The sequence below is a fragment of the Camelina sativa genome, chromosome 19 (genome assembly GCF_000633955.1).
Source record: "Camelina sativa cultivar DH55 chromosome 19, Cs, whole genome shotgun sequence".
NCBI classification, from domain to species: Eukaryota; Viridiplantae; Streptophyta; class Magnoliopsida; order Brassicales; family Brassicaceae; genus Camelina; species Camelina sativa.
The window spans coordinates 6,733,480-6,747,798 of NC_025703.1; the positions used below are offsets into that span (position 1 = coordinate 6,733,480).

The 14,319-nt window shown below is 38.6% G+C and overlaps 3 protein-coding genes across 3 annotated transcripts; 2 read left to right on the forward strand and 1 right to left on the reverse strand.

Moving 5' to 3' along the window:
- Positions 1,362 to 4,680, forward strand: LOC104765216 (oligouridylate-binding protein 1C-like). Its single transcript, XM_010488895.2, has 12 exons — positions 1,362 to 1,619; positions 2,055 to 2,116; positions 2,201 to 2,303; positions 2,527 to 2,603; positions 2,686 to 2,747; positions 2,826 to 2,913; positions 3,059 to 3,134; positions 3,234 to 3,264; positions 3,491 to 3,610; positions 3,749 to 3,834; positions 3,960 to 4,136; positions 4,253 to 4,680. The coding sequence occupies exons 1-12, from the start codon at positions 1,506 to 1,508 to the stop codon at positions 4,535 to 4,537; spliced, it is 1,281 nt and encodes a 426-aa protein (XP_010487197.1). The 5' UTR covers positions 1,362 to 1,505; the 3' UTR covers positions 4,538 to 4,680.
- Positions 4,671 to 6,329, reverse strand: LOC104765217 (protein FLUORESCENT IN BLUE LIGHT, chloroplastic). The gene is made up of 4 exons (XM_010488896.2): positions 6,200 to 6,329; positions 5,729 to 5,856; positions 5,420 to 5,585; positions 4,671 to 5,331 (listed from the first exon to the last, which is right to left on the reverse strand). The coding sequence occupies exons 1-4, from the start codon at positions 6,282 to 6,284 to the stop codon at positions 4,808 to 4,810; spliced, it is 903 nt and encodes a 300-aa protein (XP_010487198.1). The 5' UTR covers positions 6,285 to 6,329; the 3' UTR covers positions 4,671 to 4,807.
- On the forward strand, positions 6,465 to 14,316 carry LOC104765220 (nuclear pore complex protein NUP107-like). Its single transcript, XM_010488899.2, has 24 exons — positions 6,465 to 6,748; positions 7,132 to 7,487; positions 7,703 to 7,772; positions 7,861 to 7,976; positions 8,155 to 8,186; positions 8,281 to 8,406; positions 8,755 to 8,913; positions 9,275 to 9,367; positions 9,456 to 9,623; positions 9,727 to 9,825; positions 10,224 to 10,447; positions 10,533 to 10,590; positions 10,657 to 10,745; positions 10,980 to 11,111; positions 11,241 to 11,363; positions 11,529 to 11,627; positions 11,727 to 11,915; positions 12,132 to 12,303; positions 12,383 to 12,533; positions 12,641 to 12,843; positions 13,015 to 13,156; positions 13,294 to 13,454; positions 13,680 to 13,796; positions 14,047 to 14,316. Exons 1-24 carry the CDS (start codon positions 6,669 to 6,671, stop codon positions 14,110 to 14,112), a joined length of 3,225 nt encoding a protein of 1,074 aa, XP_010487201.1. The 5' UTR covers positions 6,465 to 6,668; the 3' UTR covers positions 14,113 to 14,316.

Consider the following 14,319-nt stretch of genomic DNA (forward strand, 5'->3'; position numbering starts at 1 on the left):
TTGTAGTATTGTTTTTTGTTTTCTTTTTTGGAAGTTTCTGCGAGAGAGAGAGAGAAAGAGAAGTGGGAAATCGGAAAATAAAAATAAAAATCTCTTTGGACTTTTCAGCTCCTCTCTTTGTGTGTGTTGTGTATACGTTTGCCCAAAAAAAAAAAAAAAAAACTTTGTTCGGAATTACTCGCCGGCGGCGTGAAATGCCCGGTAAAATTTAAAAATTTGGGTGAGATCTGAAGTCATAAATGCTACTAGTATAATGCCTAAAACAAAGTCCCCACTTTCTCTAAAAAAAAAAAGAGAGACACATATCTAGATACATCCAATCATGTCTTATTATGATTCATCTTCCCATTTTTATAGTGGAATCACTTAAGCCAGTAATTTTGGAAACTCAACTCAAGTATATCTATATATGATGATGATGACATAATACACAAATTTCATATAGAATACATAACAATGGTCAATACTTTGTTTCGATCCTAATAACTTTGGATTTTTTTTCTTTGTACATTTTTTTAGTTTTGATTGACCTGGTTGGACCATGTTGGTAAAGACATCAATTTGTATTATCTCTGACATTTTTATAATCAAATTACCTCTACCGATAAGAGTAGTACCAGAATTCTTGGTGAAGATTTTCAAAAAATTATTATAATGGAGACGTTTTTATACGTTTGTTTGGAATAGTCGTAAACCAGCTAACATAAATGTACATTGTCAAACCTCATAATGAGATGATGTTGGTGGACCATACTTAAATTTTAATCGAGCTGATGATTAAGTAATACCACAAGTTGTAGTGGATATTTAAGGTTATTCAATGTTTGAAGAATTAGGTTTAAGTTACAATGACAATTTATAATTGATCTGAAAATTTGATATGTATCACAAAAAAAAGAAGAAGATGATAAATACAATTTTCTATCATTATTATTTTTTATTTCAAGACCCTGAACTTAGACCACGAACTCAAATCAGTTTACACAGACCTGACTAACTCAATATACACGCTTGGGTCCACGGAACAAGTTTAGTCAGAGAGATAGTGGTCCCTCCACATCCACGGGATAAACGACTTCGTTTTAGATATGGGCTTGGGTCTGGTGATGGGCTGTGTCAGCAAAGGGAAATAACAACAAGAAGTATTATTGGCTGTCACCAGAAAAAAAGATCGTCACAGTCCTGTAATGTTAGTATCACCTCACTTCTTGTCTGAAAAGTAGCAATAAAATAAATCGTGCTATAAATAGTTCACTTGTGCCGCACGGTCCCTCTCATCTTCTACGGACAGCTTCTTTCTCTTTCCTCTCTGATTTTTTTTTTCCTCTCTGATTTTTTTTCCTCTCTCTCTTTTTTTTTTTTTTTTTTTTTTTTTTTTTTTTTTTTTTTTTTTNTTCTTTCTTCATCTCGTGAGCGAGATAGTACCTGAACCCTAGCGGAGAGCTTTTCTGGGAGAAACAAAACAGATATCTTTTTTTTCATCGCAGTTGGGGCCAAAAAAAAAAATGCAGAATCCGAGACTGAAGCAACAACAACAACAACAACAAGTTTTGATGCAGCAACAAGCTCTGATGCAGCAACACTCTCTTTACCATCCTGGTGTTTTGGCTCCTCCTCAGGTCTTTTTTTTTTGCCCTACCTAATTACATCTTCTTCGATGTGTCTAATTTTGGTCGAAATTGGAGTTGTTAAAGTTTTTTTTTTTGTTAATTCCATTTCTACACTATCGTCTCTCTCGTGGGTCCTTTAATTCCGGGTCGGGTTTAGTTTGTGTTCATCATTTGAAGCTATGGCTCATTCCAACGGGCTGTATCGTTTGTGTTCCATTTTATGATTTGATTGAACGGGAAGGCTAGGGTTTCCAGATCCTGTACCCAGGCTAACAATTCGTTCTTTTATCTGTTGATGATGTCTTTTGTGTTTTAGTTTTTTGTTGGGTCATTACCAAATTGAGCTTATGGAGATAGAAAAGGAATGATTTTTTCTTCTTTTGCTGCAATCCCTTTTCATATTTTTTGATTTTTTTTTTTTTTCATACTTTTGGGCATTTGCAGTTAGAGCCTGTTCCAAGTGGAAACCTTCCTCCTGGTTTTGATCCCAGTACTTGCCGTAGCGTGTGAGTGAATTGGTTTTGAGCATCACTTTGTTTTGAAGGTGTAGTTCTGAGTTTTATGTTTTAACTCCTATAATCATTTGGCAGGTATGTTGGAAACATCCATACACAGGTCACAGAGCCTCTGCTTCAAGAGATTTTTACTAGCACTGGCCCTGTTGAAAGCAGTAAACTCATCAGGAAGGATAAGGTAGACAGACTCGAAATGCACCTTTTTTCTAACTTTTTTGTGTTAAGATTGTGAAAGTGACCGTCTTTTAAAGTAGTATTCTTTTTTTGGACGAGCATAACAAAATAATTGCCTAGTTGTGTATGCTTGAGGAAAATTCTACTTGCTGCTCTACTTAGATTGGGTATCTCAACTTAACTAAAAAAGGGACTCACTGACAAAAATGTACTTTTTCTGATTGCAGTCATCATATGGATTTGTTCACTACTTTGACCGTAGATCCGCTGCTCTGGCTATACTGTCTCTGAATGGAAGGCATCTGTAAGGAACAAGTTTTATTGTTCTGTTCTTTCATTATTTCTTCAAACGCTTTTATCTTAGGTTAGAATACTTGATTTCACAGGTTTGGACAGCCTATCAAAGTCAATTGGGCATATGCCACTGGTCAGAGGGAAGACACTTCAAGTAAGTTTTGGATTTTTTCAAAGATTTGCATTTTGTTTGTTTGGGATGCTCAATGCTATTGTTTCTCATGAGTTGCAGGCCATTTCAACATTTTTGTTGGAGATCTCAGTCCAGAGGTTACTGACGCTACATTATATCAAAGCTTTTCTGTTTTTCCCGCTTGTTCGTAAGTTTTCATATGCTTGCTCTAACACTTTCTTAAAGAATTACAAAATTCTCCTATTGATTAAATGAATCTACTATTGATTAAGAGAATCATCACATCCAACTCGTAATCTTGAACTGAGTCTAATATCAGTATTCACTTGAAGGGATGCAAGAGTTATGTGGGACCAGAAAACTGGGCGCTCAAGAGGTTTTGGGTTTGTTTCCTTCCGCAATCAACAGGTAATGATGTATATTCTTTAAGTCATGCGGTGACTAGTTGTTTTAGCTCAAGGATCTTTTGTGGTTTACATTAATGTGAAATGTTGAATTTATTTGCAGGAAGCTCAAACTGCCATTAATGAGATGAATGGTAAGGATTGTATTGTAGCTGAGATCTCAGGACTTTCATTCTCATTTGTGAACTGTGCCTTCTCGATTGTGGAGTTCGTATTATGAGTTTTCATGATTTATTAGTCAATAACTGCTGAAAGTTACATAGTTTCTATTTCTATGAGTTTTCTTGATTTATTAGTCAAGAACTGAGTTTGTGTCATTATTCTTAGCAATTAATTTTTGATTTTACCACATATTCGCAGGTAAGTGGTTAAGTAGCAGACAGATCAGATGCAACTGGGCCACGAAGGGCGCTACTTCTGGTGAGGATAAGCACAGTTCTGATGGAAAAAGTGTTGTAGAACTTACAACTGGCTCATCAGGTGCTTCTTCTTTGACTGTGCAAATTCTGAATTTTCTCTTTCTCCTGCAAGTGGAATTCGTGAAAATACATTGATTTTCTCTGGGTAATAAGAAAAACTGACAGCTAACAAAGCTACGTTGGTCGTTTGATTGTGCAGAGGATGGTAAAGAGACCCTAAATGAGGAAGCACCTGAAAACAATTCTCAGTTTACTACTGTTTATGTGGGAAACCTTGCTCCAGAGGTACGGTATCCACTAGGAAGTGGTCCTTGTAACTTGGATCACTAGCACAATAAAAACAGTTTTATTGAGGCTCTTTGATGGATCAGTCGATTTCGAATACATCATGACAGCTATCTATCTTGAAGGTTACTCAGCTTGATCTACACCGCTACTTCCATGCTCTTGGCGCTGGAGTTATTGAAGAGGTTCGTGTCCAACGAGACAAAGGCTTTGGTTTCGTGAGATATAATACGCATCCTGAGGCTGCTCTTGCTATTCAGATGGGTAACAGTCAGCCGTACCTCTTTAACAGACAGATTAAGGTACTTCAATTTTGGTTAACCACAAAATATCCTTCTCTATTTGATCTCACTGTTCCCAAAAATTGCTTTATCTGAGACTTAGCACGTAATCTGACATTTGATTCTGTTAATTGTAGTGCTCATGGGGAAACAAGCCAACTCCACCAGGTACAGCCTCAAACCCACTTCCCCCACCTGCCCCAGCACCAGTGCCTGGTCTGTCTGCAGCTGATCTCTTAGCCTATGAGAGGCAATTGGCATTAAGCAAGATGGCTAGTGTGAATGCCCTAATGCATCCACAGGGTCAACACCCTCTAAGGCAAGCAGCTCATGGAATGAATGCAGCTGGACATACTGCAGCCATGTACGATGGTGGCTATCAGAATGTTGCCGCCGCACAACAGCTCATGTACTATCAGTAATAAACCTCCGATCGTGGCACTGATCTTAAGTTCATTCTCTTTGCTTTTCTTTCTTTTGTTTTTCCTTTTTCTAGAACTTGTTTGTGTGTGTGTCTGTCATCTCTCACTTAAGTTATCTATATAAAGTTTCATCTTCAGCTGTATGCTTAGTTTATGTATCCCCATGGATTGTAAGACAAGCGAATTACATTCAATAAAAGGGATTTGGATGTCCATTTTATGTGATTTGACATAGAACACAAACATACAACAAAGGACATTGCGGAAGAATCAGTCTGTCTCTAACCGAGCAATGTATGTGTCATAGAAATTTCCAGCTTTCTCGAGATCTCCCAGCTCAGTATAACAGTCTGCAATAGCTCCATATGCTTCAGTGATTCCAGAATCTTCACCTACCCTCTTTGAGATGGCTAGAACCATGGAGTGATACTGAATGGCTTCTCTATACTTCCCTTGGCGTTGAAGCGAGGCGCCTAAGCCTCTTGCAGCTTTCTTTTCTTCGATGGGGTCTCCGAGACTCTGAGCAAGTTCCAAAGCTATCTTAAACTCAGCATACGCTTTCTCTGGTTCTTGGCTCCTAAGATAGGTTTTTCCTGTTTTCAACTTGGAAATCAACTCTTGTTTCTTTGGTTCCACAATGATTTCACTCTCTGGGATTCTTGCTCCCACCGGGGCATAACTCAAGCTTGGTGCATAAGACTCAATTTTCGCTTGTCTCCTAAGAGCTGCGTTAATCTGTCGTAGTTGTTCATTCAATCTCTGTAACTCCCCTTTCCTCTGCCGAGCAACCAACCCTGGTTTGTGTACCACAAAAATTGTTATCAAAAACCCCAATGGGTACAGTTCGTAGGAGCAAAGTTTGAAAAAAGACTAGTTCACTACCTCCAACAGTGGCTCCAACTAAAGCTACAAGTAACAAAATTGGCATGCTGAACATTGAGCTCTCTGGCTCACATGTCTCAGCAGCCAAAGCTTCAAGTGGTGTAGCCATTTGTAGGGAGTTTGTCAACAACACAGCCATTACCGGTAATTTGAGCCTCCCAATTCCCTGCCACATCCATATCTAAAGGCTTACTATCAAAACGAAAAAACTTGACAGCAAAAACTAAACTGAGTCAACCACTATCCTGGTATTCAAGCAATAGAATACTCATAGGATATATCTAAACATCACGGAACTCACCAACCTACCTCAAAAGCTGAAAACTTTTCAAGAGTTCCCACGCTGCCTTCACGCTCCTTGTGCTGAGAAGACAACTGCAAAATTTTGGAGAAAGGATGATGATCTCCAGGGTTTCTGACTACTAACTTTGCAATCCCTGAAAAAAGCAAATCCAGTAAGATGAATTCGTATTCAGGGTCTTCTTGTGACACGGATATGGGAGATGTATCACAAAGATCTCAACAAGAACACAAATGAGAACAACACAACAGGAGATCACGCTTAGAGTAAAAAAATGCTTCCAAGAGTTGAGAGGGCATAATCAAGCTACAATGAACATAATGCGTGTTCTAAGCAACACAATCACCCAGAATGAAATTACAAAAGCCTAGTTCAGTCTCCGACATTCTGATGCCTCATCACCAAAAAGAGGATCACTCACATAGCAACATAGACCCTTGAATTGGAAATCTGATTCAGCTAGTGAACTATGAGCTAACCTGGACCATGAGACTTGTCGCGCGGCGGTGTTTGTCCACCGGAAGTATAGGAGAAGGAGGAGCAACACCGGATAAGCGCCGTCATCTCTAAAGAACGCTCTCTGAGAGGATAAAAACCACGGCTTGGGAAAAGCTTATTAAAAAACTCGTTTCCGCTGGTCTGTTTTTTTCATTACTGCCCCTAATTTTCTATTTTATTACAGTTATACCCCCTTCTTTTTTTACTGGGCTTGAAAGATGAAACGCAGCGTTCGGCTTGTGCTCTATTAACTCTGGTTTGCTGGCGTGACTGTTCGGTGCTCGTAGTATCGTAGCACTGTCTTCCACCGGGCGGAGGATTTTTTTAGAGGGTTTTAGATTTCGACGACTACAAAACCCTAATCGACGCTCAAGCTTTATCCCGCGATTGAATTGTTTTCTAAGATTTTCTTATAGCACTTTGGAGTAGTTATTTTTTGCTGGCGAAGAAATGGACATGGATATGGAGACTTCCCCTAGTTACTTCGACCCCGAGGTTCTCAGTGTTAGAGATCAATTCCGTCGTTATCGGTAACTATTTCGACTTACCCTTTTCCCGATTTGCATACTATTCTGGGTCTCTCGTTATTTTGGATTTTAAAGTGGGATTTTTTTTCGTGGGTTGTCGTTTGTTTGTAAGTACAGTCTAAATCAGCTGAATGTAGCAATACTTGAATAAGATTGTACTCGAAAGTTTCGGAATTTTGTTGAAGTTTTGGATTTTGTTATCTTGTTAGGGTTTATGGTTTCAGTTCATAAATCTGCGTATGGGTTTACTTCATTCATAAGAATTAGAATTGAAAACATTTTTATGTTCTTTGTATTGTGAACTCTGCATTGATGTGTATTGCTTAACCTCTTATTTACGTGTTTTGGAGGTATAACATTTTGATGCCCGTGTACAATGCTTGCAGAAAGAGACACTCTACATCGCCACATGAGGAAGTCTTGAGTTCAAATGTCCGTGAGAACAGATTACTTTATGATGGGCATAACATCCATAGTCCAACAAATACTGCTTTGCTTCTTGAAAACATTAAGGAGGAGGTTGACAATTTTCACACCGATCACTACGAAGGAACACATACAAACCCGTTATCTGCTTCCAGGACGGAGAGTGTTGGAATTCTGGATGATGATAATGAGGCTTCGTTTCGTCGAGTAGAAAGTCAATCACTCAAGGCTTGCAAGATTGAGGATGATGAGTTAGCCGAGAGTGGGGATACAACTTTTGCTTTGTTTGCTTCCCTAATTGATTCTGCCCTTCAAGGTTTGTTTTATATATCAGTCTTCGTATTAGTTTTGTGCATACATGTATATGCAGATATACGGGTGTGTTTCTCTGCATGCGTTTATGTGGTTCTCATTCTTTCAAAATCTCAACTATCCAATGTATCTGTTTGTGGGATTCTCTTTACTTAGTTGTTGTAGTCCCATTCTTATCTGGTTATCTCTTATTGTAATTATGGCGTCTTGGTTCTGCAGGACTAATGCCCATTCCAGATCTAATACTGAGACTTGAGGAATCATGCAGGCATGTTTCACAATCTATTAGGTATGTCTTCTGGCTCTGAGAGTTCAACAGTCAGAACGTCTTCAACTTTAAATTCTTTGTTTGTGTCTCGCCTTTCCGGTATCTACAGATATGGATCAGATATTAGACATCGTGTTGTGGAGGATAAACTTATGAGACAGAAGGCTCAGCTTTTGCTTGGTGAGGCTGCCTCCTGGTCACTTTTATGGAACCTATATGGAAAAGGTTAGGAAACTCAACTCCATCATTCTGTTGCTTTGGCCTTTAGGAATAGGGCAGGCGTTGTGTTCATTTTTATTACTGATGTCTGTCAAAGCGCTGTGTCATGTAATATTTTCAATTAAAGTACTGGGTGGCTTGTCTTAGAAATGGTATTATCGATTATGTGTCTTTGCCCTTGCAGTTACTGAACAAGTTCCGAAGGAACTGACCCTGGTAAGCATTCTTTCGTAATTTTTTTTAAAAATTAATCATTCATATTTGATACATCTTACGCGTTGGCTTATTTGATTATGATGAATGTCGTTAGGTGCCATCAACGTCTCATTTGGAGGCTTGTCAGTTTGTTGTAAACGACCATACAGCTCAGCTATGCCTTCGGATAGTCATGTGGCTTGAAGAAATGGCTTCAAAATCACTTGACTTGGAAAGAAAGGTGGCTATTCCAGTATATTCTTTTTCAATATATTAGTTTACCATTGTCATTTTGGCATTTTTCTTGATTGGTTGATCTGGTCTGGTCATGTTTGCATTATTTTCTAGTAGTGAATTCCTCTGCGCCAAGAGAAATACTGGACCTCATTGTGTATGAATGGAATGTTATCTATTGCTTCTAAACGTTGTCTGTAGTTTGTGTTCGTACTTGTCATATATTGAGGGTGTTGGTACTGTTTCCTAGGCTTTATTCAACTTAGGTAAAGAATTGTGTGATGAACCCCAAAATTGATAGAGGTGATTAACACTTTATTAGAATTTGCTTACTAGGAAATGTTAATGTTCTCAGGTGCGGGGATCTCATGTGGGTACTTATCTTCCGAACGCTGGAGTGTGGCATCACACACAAAGATATCTCAAGAAAAATGGCTCTACCGGTGACACTGTACACCATCTGGATTTTGACGCTCCAACACGTGAACATGCTCGTATTCTTCCTGATGACAATGTAAGTCTGTTCAGCTATGGTTAACATTAGGTTCATCTAAATTATTAGTGCTGATGTGCATGTTTTAACATTTCAATATATCATTCAATATGAATACATGGTATACACAATGTTGGTGGAACTTTGCAGAAAGCAATGCAATGTGGATGAGAAGGGTAACAGAAATTTTGTCATAATGGCCGCCTATTTTTCATAACTAAGATCTGATTCTCAATTATTTAACTAAATGGCTTGCTTTAGGGCGTATAACATAGCAATTATAACTGCTTCTTTTGTATGTTCTAGTAACCCTGTGAGGGTCATATTTCGTTTTCATTATCTCTGTTAATTAAAATAACTATTGACAACTTCTCTTTGGCAGAAACAAGATGAATCTGTTCTTGAGGATGTTTGGACTTTGATAAGGGCTGGGAGAATAGAAGAGGCATGTGATCTCTGCAGGTCCGCTGGGCAGGTAATATTAATAATTATATGAATTCTCTAAGGATACTGATTAGAAAGGTGTGTAGCGATAATGTCGATTAATATTTCTACTTTGGCAGCCATGGAGAGCCGCAACTTTATGCACTTTTTCTGGAATGGACATGTTTCCTTCTGTTGAGGCATTAGTAAAGAATGGGAAAAATAGGACTCTCCAGGCCATTGAGCAGGAAAGTGGCTTTGGCAATCAACTGCGTCTTTGGAAATGGGCGTCCTACTGTGCATCGGAGGTAAAACAGAATCTGGATAGTTTTATTGCTTTTTAATGAATTTGAGGTTAATTTTCCCTCAGAGAAACATAACTTACTATTCTTTCTTCATTTGTTTCTGAAGAAAATTGCAGAGCAGGATGGCGGCAAACATGAAGTTGCTGTTTTTGCAACACAATGTAGCAACCTGAACCGCATGTTACCAGTTTGTACCGATTGGGAGGTAAGGGCATGCACACTTGTATAATCAGATTGATTTTATTTAGCATATTCCAACTTTGCTTTCTTGGATACCATTTTTCTCTTACTTAATGAACTGTTGACATTTTTTCTTGGTTGTCTTGCCAAATATTCAGCATTATATTCTAAGGTGCTTATTTGAAAGGTTACTTCGTCTTGAGTTATTACCCTGCACGTGTGTCCCTGTCGAACTGAATTATCACTCATAAAATTGTTTTAAAGATGGTTATGAATTATTGACAAGACCTGTTTTAGTCGCTACCATTCATATGAATTTTTTTTAGAAACTGGAAACTGCTATCTTCCTCTAACTTGTTCTGTAGATTACTTTAGTGCTGCATGAATTGACATTGTTTAGCGTTGATGGTGATTTTTCTGCAGTCAGCTTGCTGGGCTATGGCGAAATCTTGGCTTGATGTTCAGGTTGATCTTGAACTCGCCCAATCAAAGCCAGGGTTGGCAGAAAGGTTTAGAAGCTGCGTTGATGACCCGGAAACTATGCAAAATGGTTGTCAGGCTTCACTTGGGCAAGAAGATTGGCCCCTCCATGTTCTAAACCAACAACCCCGTGACCTTCCTGCTCTTCTTCAGAAACTCCATTCAGGGTATGAATGCGACTACTGGGAAATTTTCTTTTTGTCCTGTCTGTAAAGAGCGACAGCCCAACTTACTGTTTTTTTCCTGGCATAGGGAAATGGTGCACGAAGCTGTTGTCAGAGGTTGCAAAGAGCAGCACCGGCAAATTCAGGTATTTTAATAGCCATAGATTTTTCTGTCAAGTATTATGTTCATCTTTATTACTTTCTTTTGGCAGATGAACCTTATGTTGGGCGATATATCACATCTTCTTGATATCATATGGTCATGGATAGCGCCCTTAGACGATGATCAAAGCAACTTCAGGCAATCAATAATTTTTCTCCAGATAGTTTTATTTCTATTAAAAATTATGGGATAATCTGCTGATTGTCGGATCCTAGCATTTTCTTTCAAATTAACAAAAATTCCCAACTCAGGGATGTTGTGGTAGGGGTCTCGAAATGACAATATCTATTTGCTGATGTTTCTTGGTTATTTATAGTTTGTTGCAGCATTGCTATATGAGTGCCTTGACTTAATACGTTTTGCATCTGGCAGGCCCCATGGAGATCCTCATATGATAAAGTTCGGTGCCCATGTGGTGCTTGTTATTAGGCTTCTATTTACTGATGAAATCAACGACTCTTTCAGTGAGAAGCTCAATAATGTTGGTGATCTTATTCTTCATATGTGAGTCACTTCAAGATGGTTTCTCTGTCTTAGCAGAGTGCATTTATGGAACTTATTATCCTACTTCATGATACATTATATGCATATTATGTTCAACTGGCTTTTTAGTGACCTGTGAAATGTTGCCAGGTATGCGATGTTTCTATTTTCAAAACAACATGAAGAATTAGTAGGAATTTATGCTTCCCAGCTTGCTCCTCATCGATGCATTGAACTTTTTGTACACATGATGGAGCTAAGGATGCATAGCAGGTATTTCTAATTATATTTTCGGTTATTTGATGATAAATATCGGAGGATAGTCTTTCATATTGCATTGTGTGACCCTCTCAACTTCGTGGACAAGCACCCATATTGCATATAGGTGTATGACATAAAGTTAATTCTTTGACATTTTTCCTTCTGCTCTGTAAATAGCGTACATGTGAAGTACAAAATCTTCCTGTCCGCTATGGAATACTTGCCATTTTCTCCTGTGGATGACACTAAAGGAAATTTTGAAGAAATAGTTGACAGGTAATAATGGTCGAGATTTTTTCCTAGCTTAATATGTAGTAGTGAGATACATTTGACTCTATTAATCTCAGAAGTTGCAACTTCATGGAACACTCACAGGGTTTTGTCAAGATCTCGGGAAATCAAACTTGCAAAATATGATCCCTCAGTTGATGTTGCGGAGCAGCATCGTCAGCAGAGTCTTCAAAAAGCCATAGCGATTCAGTGGCTCTGTTTTACACCTCCATCTACTATAAAGGATGTCAAGGATGTTACTTCCAAATTACTATTGCGATCTTTGATGCACAGGTACGGTCAATACATACTGACATATGGCTGTATATCTGTTTCTGCGAAGAATTCTCTGCATATTAGGAAAATGTAGGCTATTTCTCAATTCCTTAATGGAGACGTAATGTTGAAACCAGAGGACCAGAAATCCTTTTAATATGTAACATCTGTCAACCACTTATATCCTTCACTTTTGGCTCTGTTTCATGGTATTATTGTTTTTCCTCTCTTCAGCAACATACTTTTCAGAGAGTTTGCTTTGATCGCCATGTGGAGGGTGCCTGCAACTCCCGTGGGTGCACACACGCTTCTTAGTTTTCTTGCTGAACCTCTGAAGCAACTCTCAGAAAATCCAGATACTCTTGAGGACTATGTTTCCGAGAATTTGCAAGAGTTCCAAGACTGGGTATGCTTCACTGCAGTTTTACGCTTTGTTATTCCTTTGACAGTATCCAGATAAAACGTACCTCTTTGTCTTTCAACAGAATGAGTATTATTCCTGTGATGCAAAATATCGCAACTGGCTCAAATTCCAATTAGAGAATGCTGAAGTCACTGAACTGTCAGAAGAGGAAAATCAGAGGGCTGTTGTAGCAGCCAAAGAGACTCTGGATTCTTCTTTGACATTGCTCCTCAGTAAGTGGTGCCATACTTTATAATATATGGTTGACTATGCATGACTTTGCATTTTTTAGGTTAATTGAAAATGCTGTTAAATGTGATAGTTTTGAACCTCAATACAGGACGAGACAATCCCTGGATGACATTTCTCGAAGACCATGTATTCGAATCAGAAGAATATTTGTTCCTTGAATTGCATGCAACTGCGATGCTCTGTTTGCCTTCTGGTGAATGTTTGCGCCCAGATGCCACTGTTTGTGCTGCATTAATGAGTGCACTTTACTCTTCTGTCAGTGAGGAAGTTGTCTTAGATCGCCAGTTAATGGTAATCCTTTCATCCAATGTTTCGTTTACCTGGAACCTTTGATTTTCCCTCACCCATGGTTATATATATATAAGTTTGCTTCTTCCCTGGACATGAATTTAATATATTCTATTATGTGACAGCATCTCGAAAGCATTCTACGACGTTAATGTTTGTGTTCTTCACTTTCAGGTCAATGTATCGATTTCTTCAAGGGACAGCTACTGCATCGAGGTTGTGCTCCGGTGTTTAGCAATTAAGGGTGATGGACTTGGGCCACATAATGCAAATGACGGTGGTATTCTAAGTGCAGTGGCTGCAGCTGGTTTTAAAGGTTTGGATTTCTGTGGAACATATTTCTCGTTCACTGTGGTTTACCTTCTTTTCTCCATAAAAATTTGGGGATGTTTCATCCAAGATGAAATCACCAGCACTAATAAAACAAGCAAAAAATTTAAAATTTGACTGCAGGTGAGCTTACCCGTTTCCAAGCAGGTGTTACAATGGATATATCCCGCCTAGACGCTTGGTATTCAAGCAAAGAAGGCTCGCTTGAAACACCTGCAACGTATATTGTCCGGGGTCTCTGTAGAAGATGCTGTCTTCCAGAGCTCGTTCTTCGATCGATGCAGGTAAAGCAACTAGCCTCTGCCATATTAAATTATAACAATGGATACATACGTATCTCTCTGTGGCCAATTCACCTTACCCTATAACAAAAGTGTCTACTAAGACTTTTGCAGAGAATGAAAAGTCTTTGGTTGTTTACATTGGCGAGAACTATAGAAGATCGAACTTATACCTACTCGCATGACCCTGTTTAGATGAATTAACCTCCATTTATTACGTATTCACAGGTTTCTGTTTCTCTGATGGAGTCGGGAAATCCACCTGAAGATCATGATGAACTGATTGAGCTTGTGGCTTCTGGTGAAACTGGGTTTCTCTCTTTGTTCAGTCGGCAACAATTACAGGTTAGTAATACTCAGTTCTTTACTCCATGAAAAACATTCAAACACTCCTCATTTTTTATTACATCGTTGTTGGTTATTCACCTGAATTCTGTTAGCTTTTAATTTTATGGTTCTGCCTCAGAAATATGTTTGTTACTTTTGCTGCGAAACATCAAAAGGAATATGAGTAATGAGATCTTGTCTGCATATGAATCATTCAAATTTAGTGACTGAGAATAATCTGATCGATTTAGATGCATTACAAATGCAGGAGTTCATGTTGTTTGAGAGAGAGTATCGTATGTCCCAGTTGGAGCTTCAGGAGGAACTTTCATGATCTTGATATAATGATATTGTCTCACCTTATAACCGCACCAGTTTCTTCCTCACCAAATGCCCAGAGAGACGGCCTATATTGGCTGTGTGATTTACGATGCAGCTTGTCTTTCTTTACAGACCAGGGATTTCACTGATCAAGACTGATGTATACATTGTGACAAATTTTGTCAAATTCTGAGATATCATGTTTCCTTTAGTCCCATTG

What these genes read in the sequence shown, in the direction of transcription:
- LOC104765216 (XM_010488895.2), top strand. Translation starts at nt 1,506, where the DNA reads ATGCAGAATCCGAGACTGAAGCAACAACAACAACAACAACAAGTTTTG. An exon ending in TGGGAAACCTTGCTCCAGAG is followed by an intron (nt 3,835 to 3,959) that starts GTACGGTATCCA and finishes TCTATCTTGAAG; the next exon opens with GTTACTCAGCTTGATCTACA. An exon ending in TCTTTAACAGACAGATTAAG is followed by an intron (nt 4,137 to 4,252) that starts GTACTTCAATTT and finishes TGTTAATTGTAG; the next exon opens with TGCTCATGGGGAAACAAGCC.
- LOC104765217 (XM_010488896.2), bottom strand. Translation starts at nt 6,284, where the DNA reads ATGACGGCGCTTATCCGGTGTTGCTCCTCCTTCTCCTATACTTCCGGT. An exon ending in CGACAAGTCTCATGGTCCAG is followed by an intron (nt 5,857 to 6,199) that starts GTTAGCTCATAG and finishes TGCTTTTTTCAG; the next exon opens with GGATTGCAAAGTTAGTAGTC. An exon ending in AAAAGTTTTCAGCTTTTGAG is followed by an intron (nt 5,586 to 5,728) that starts GTAGGTTGGTGA and finishes TGGATGTGGCAG; the next exon opens with GGAATTGGGAGGCTCAAATT.
- LOC104765220 (XM_010488899.2), top strand. Translation starts at nt 6,669, where the DNA reads ATGGACATGGATATGGAGACTTCCCCTAGTTACTTCGACCCCGAGGTT. An exon ending in TCTGCAGGTCCGCTGGGCAG is followed by an intron (nt 9,368 to 9,455) that starts GTAATATTAATA and finishes CTACTTTGGCAG; the next exon opens with CCATGGAGAGCCGCAACTTT. An exon ending in GATGATCAAAGCAACTTCAG is followed by an intron (nt 10,746 to 10,979) that starts GCAATCAATAAT and finishes TGCATCTGGCAG; the next exon opens with GCCCCATGGAGATCCTCATA.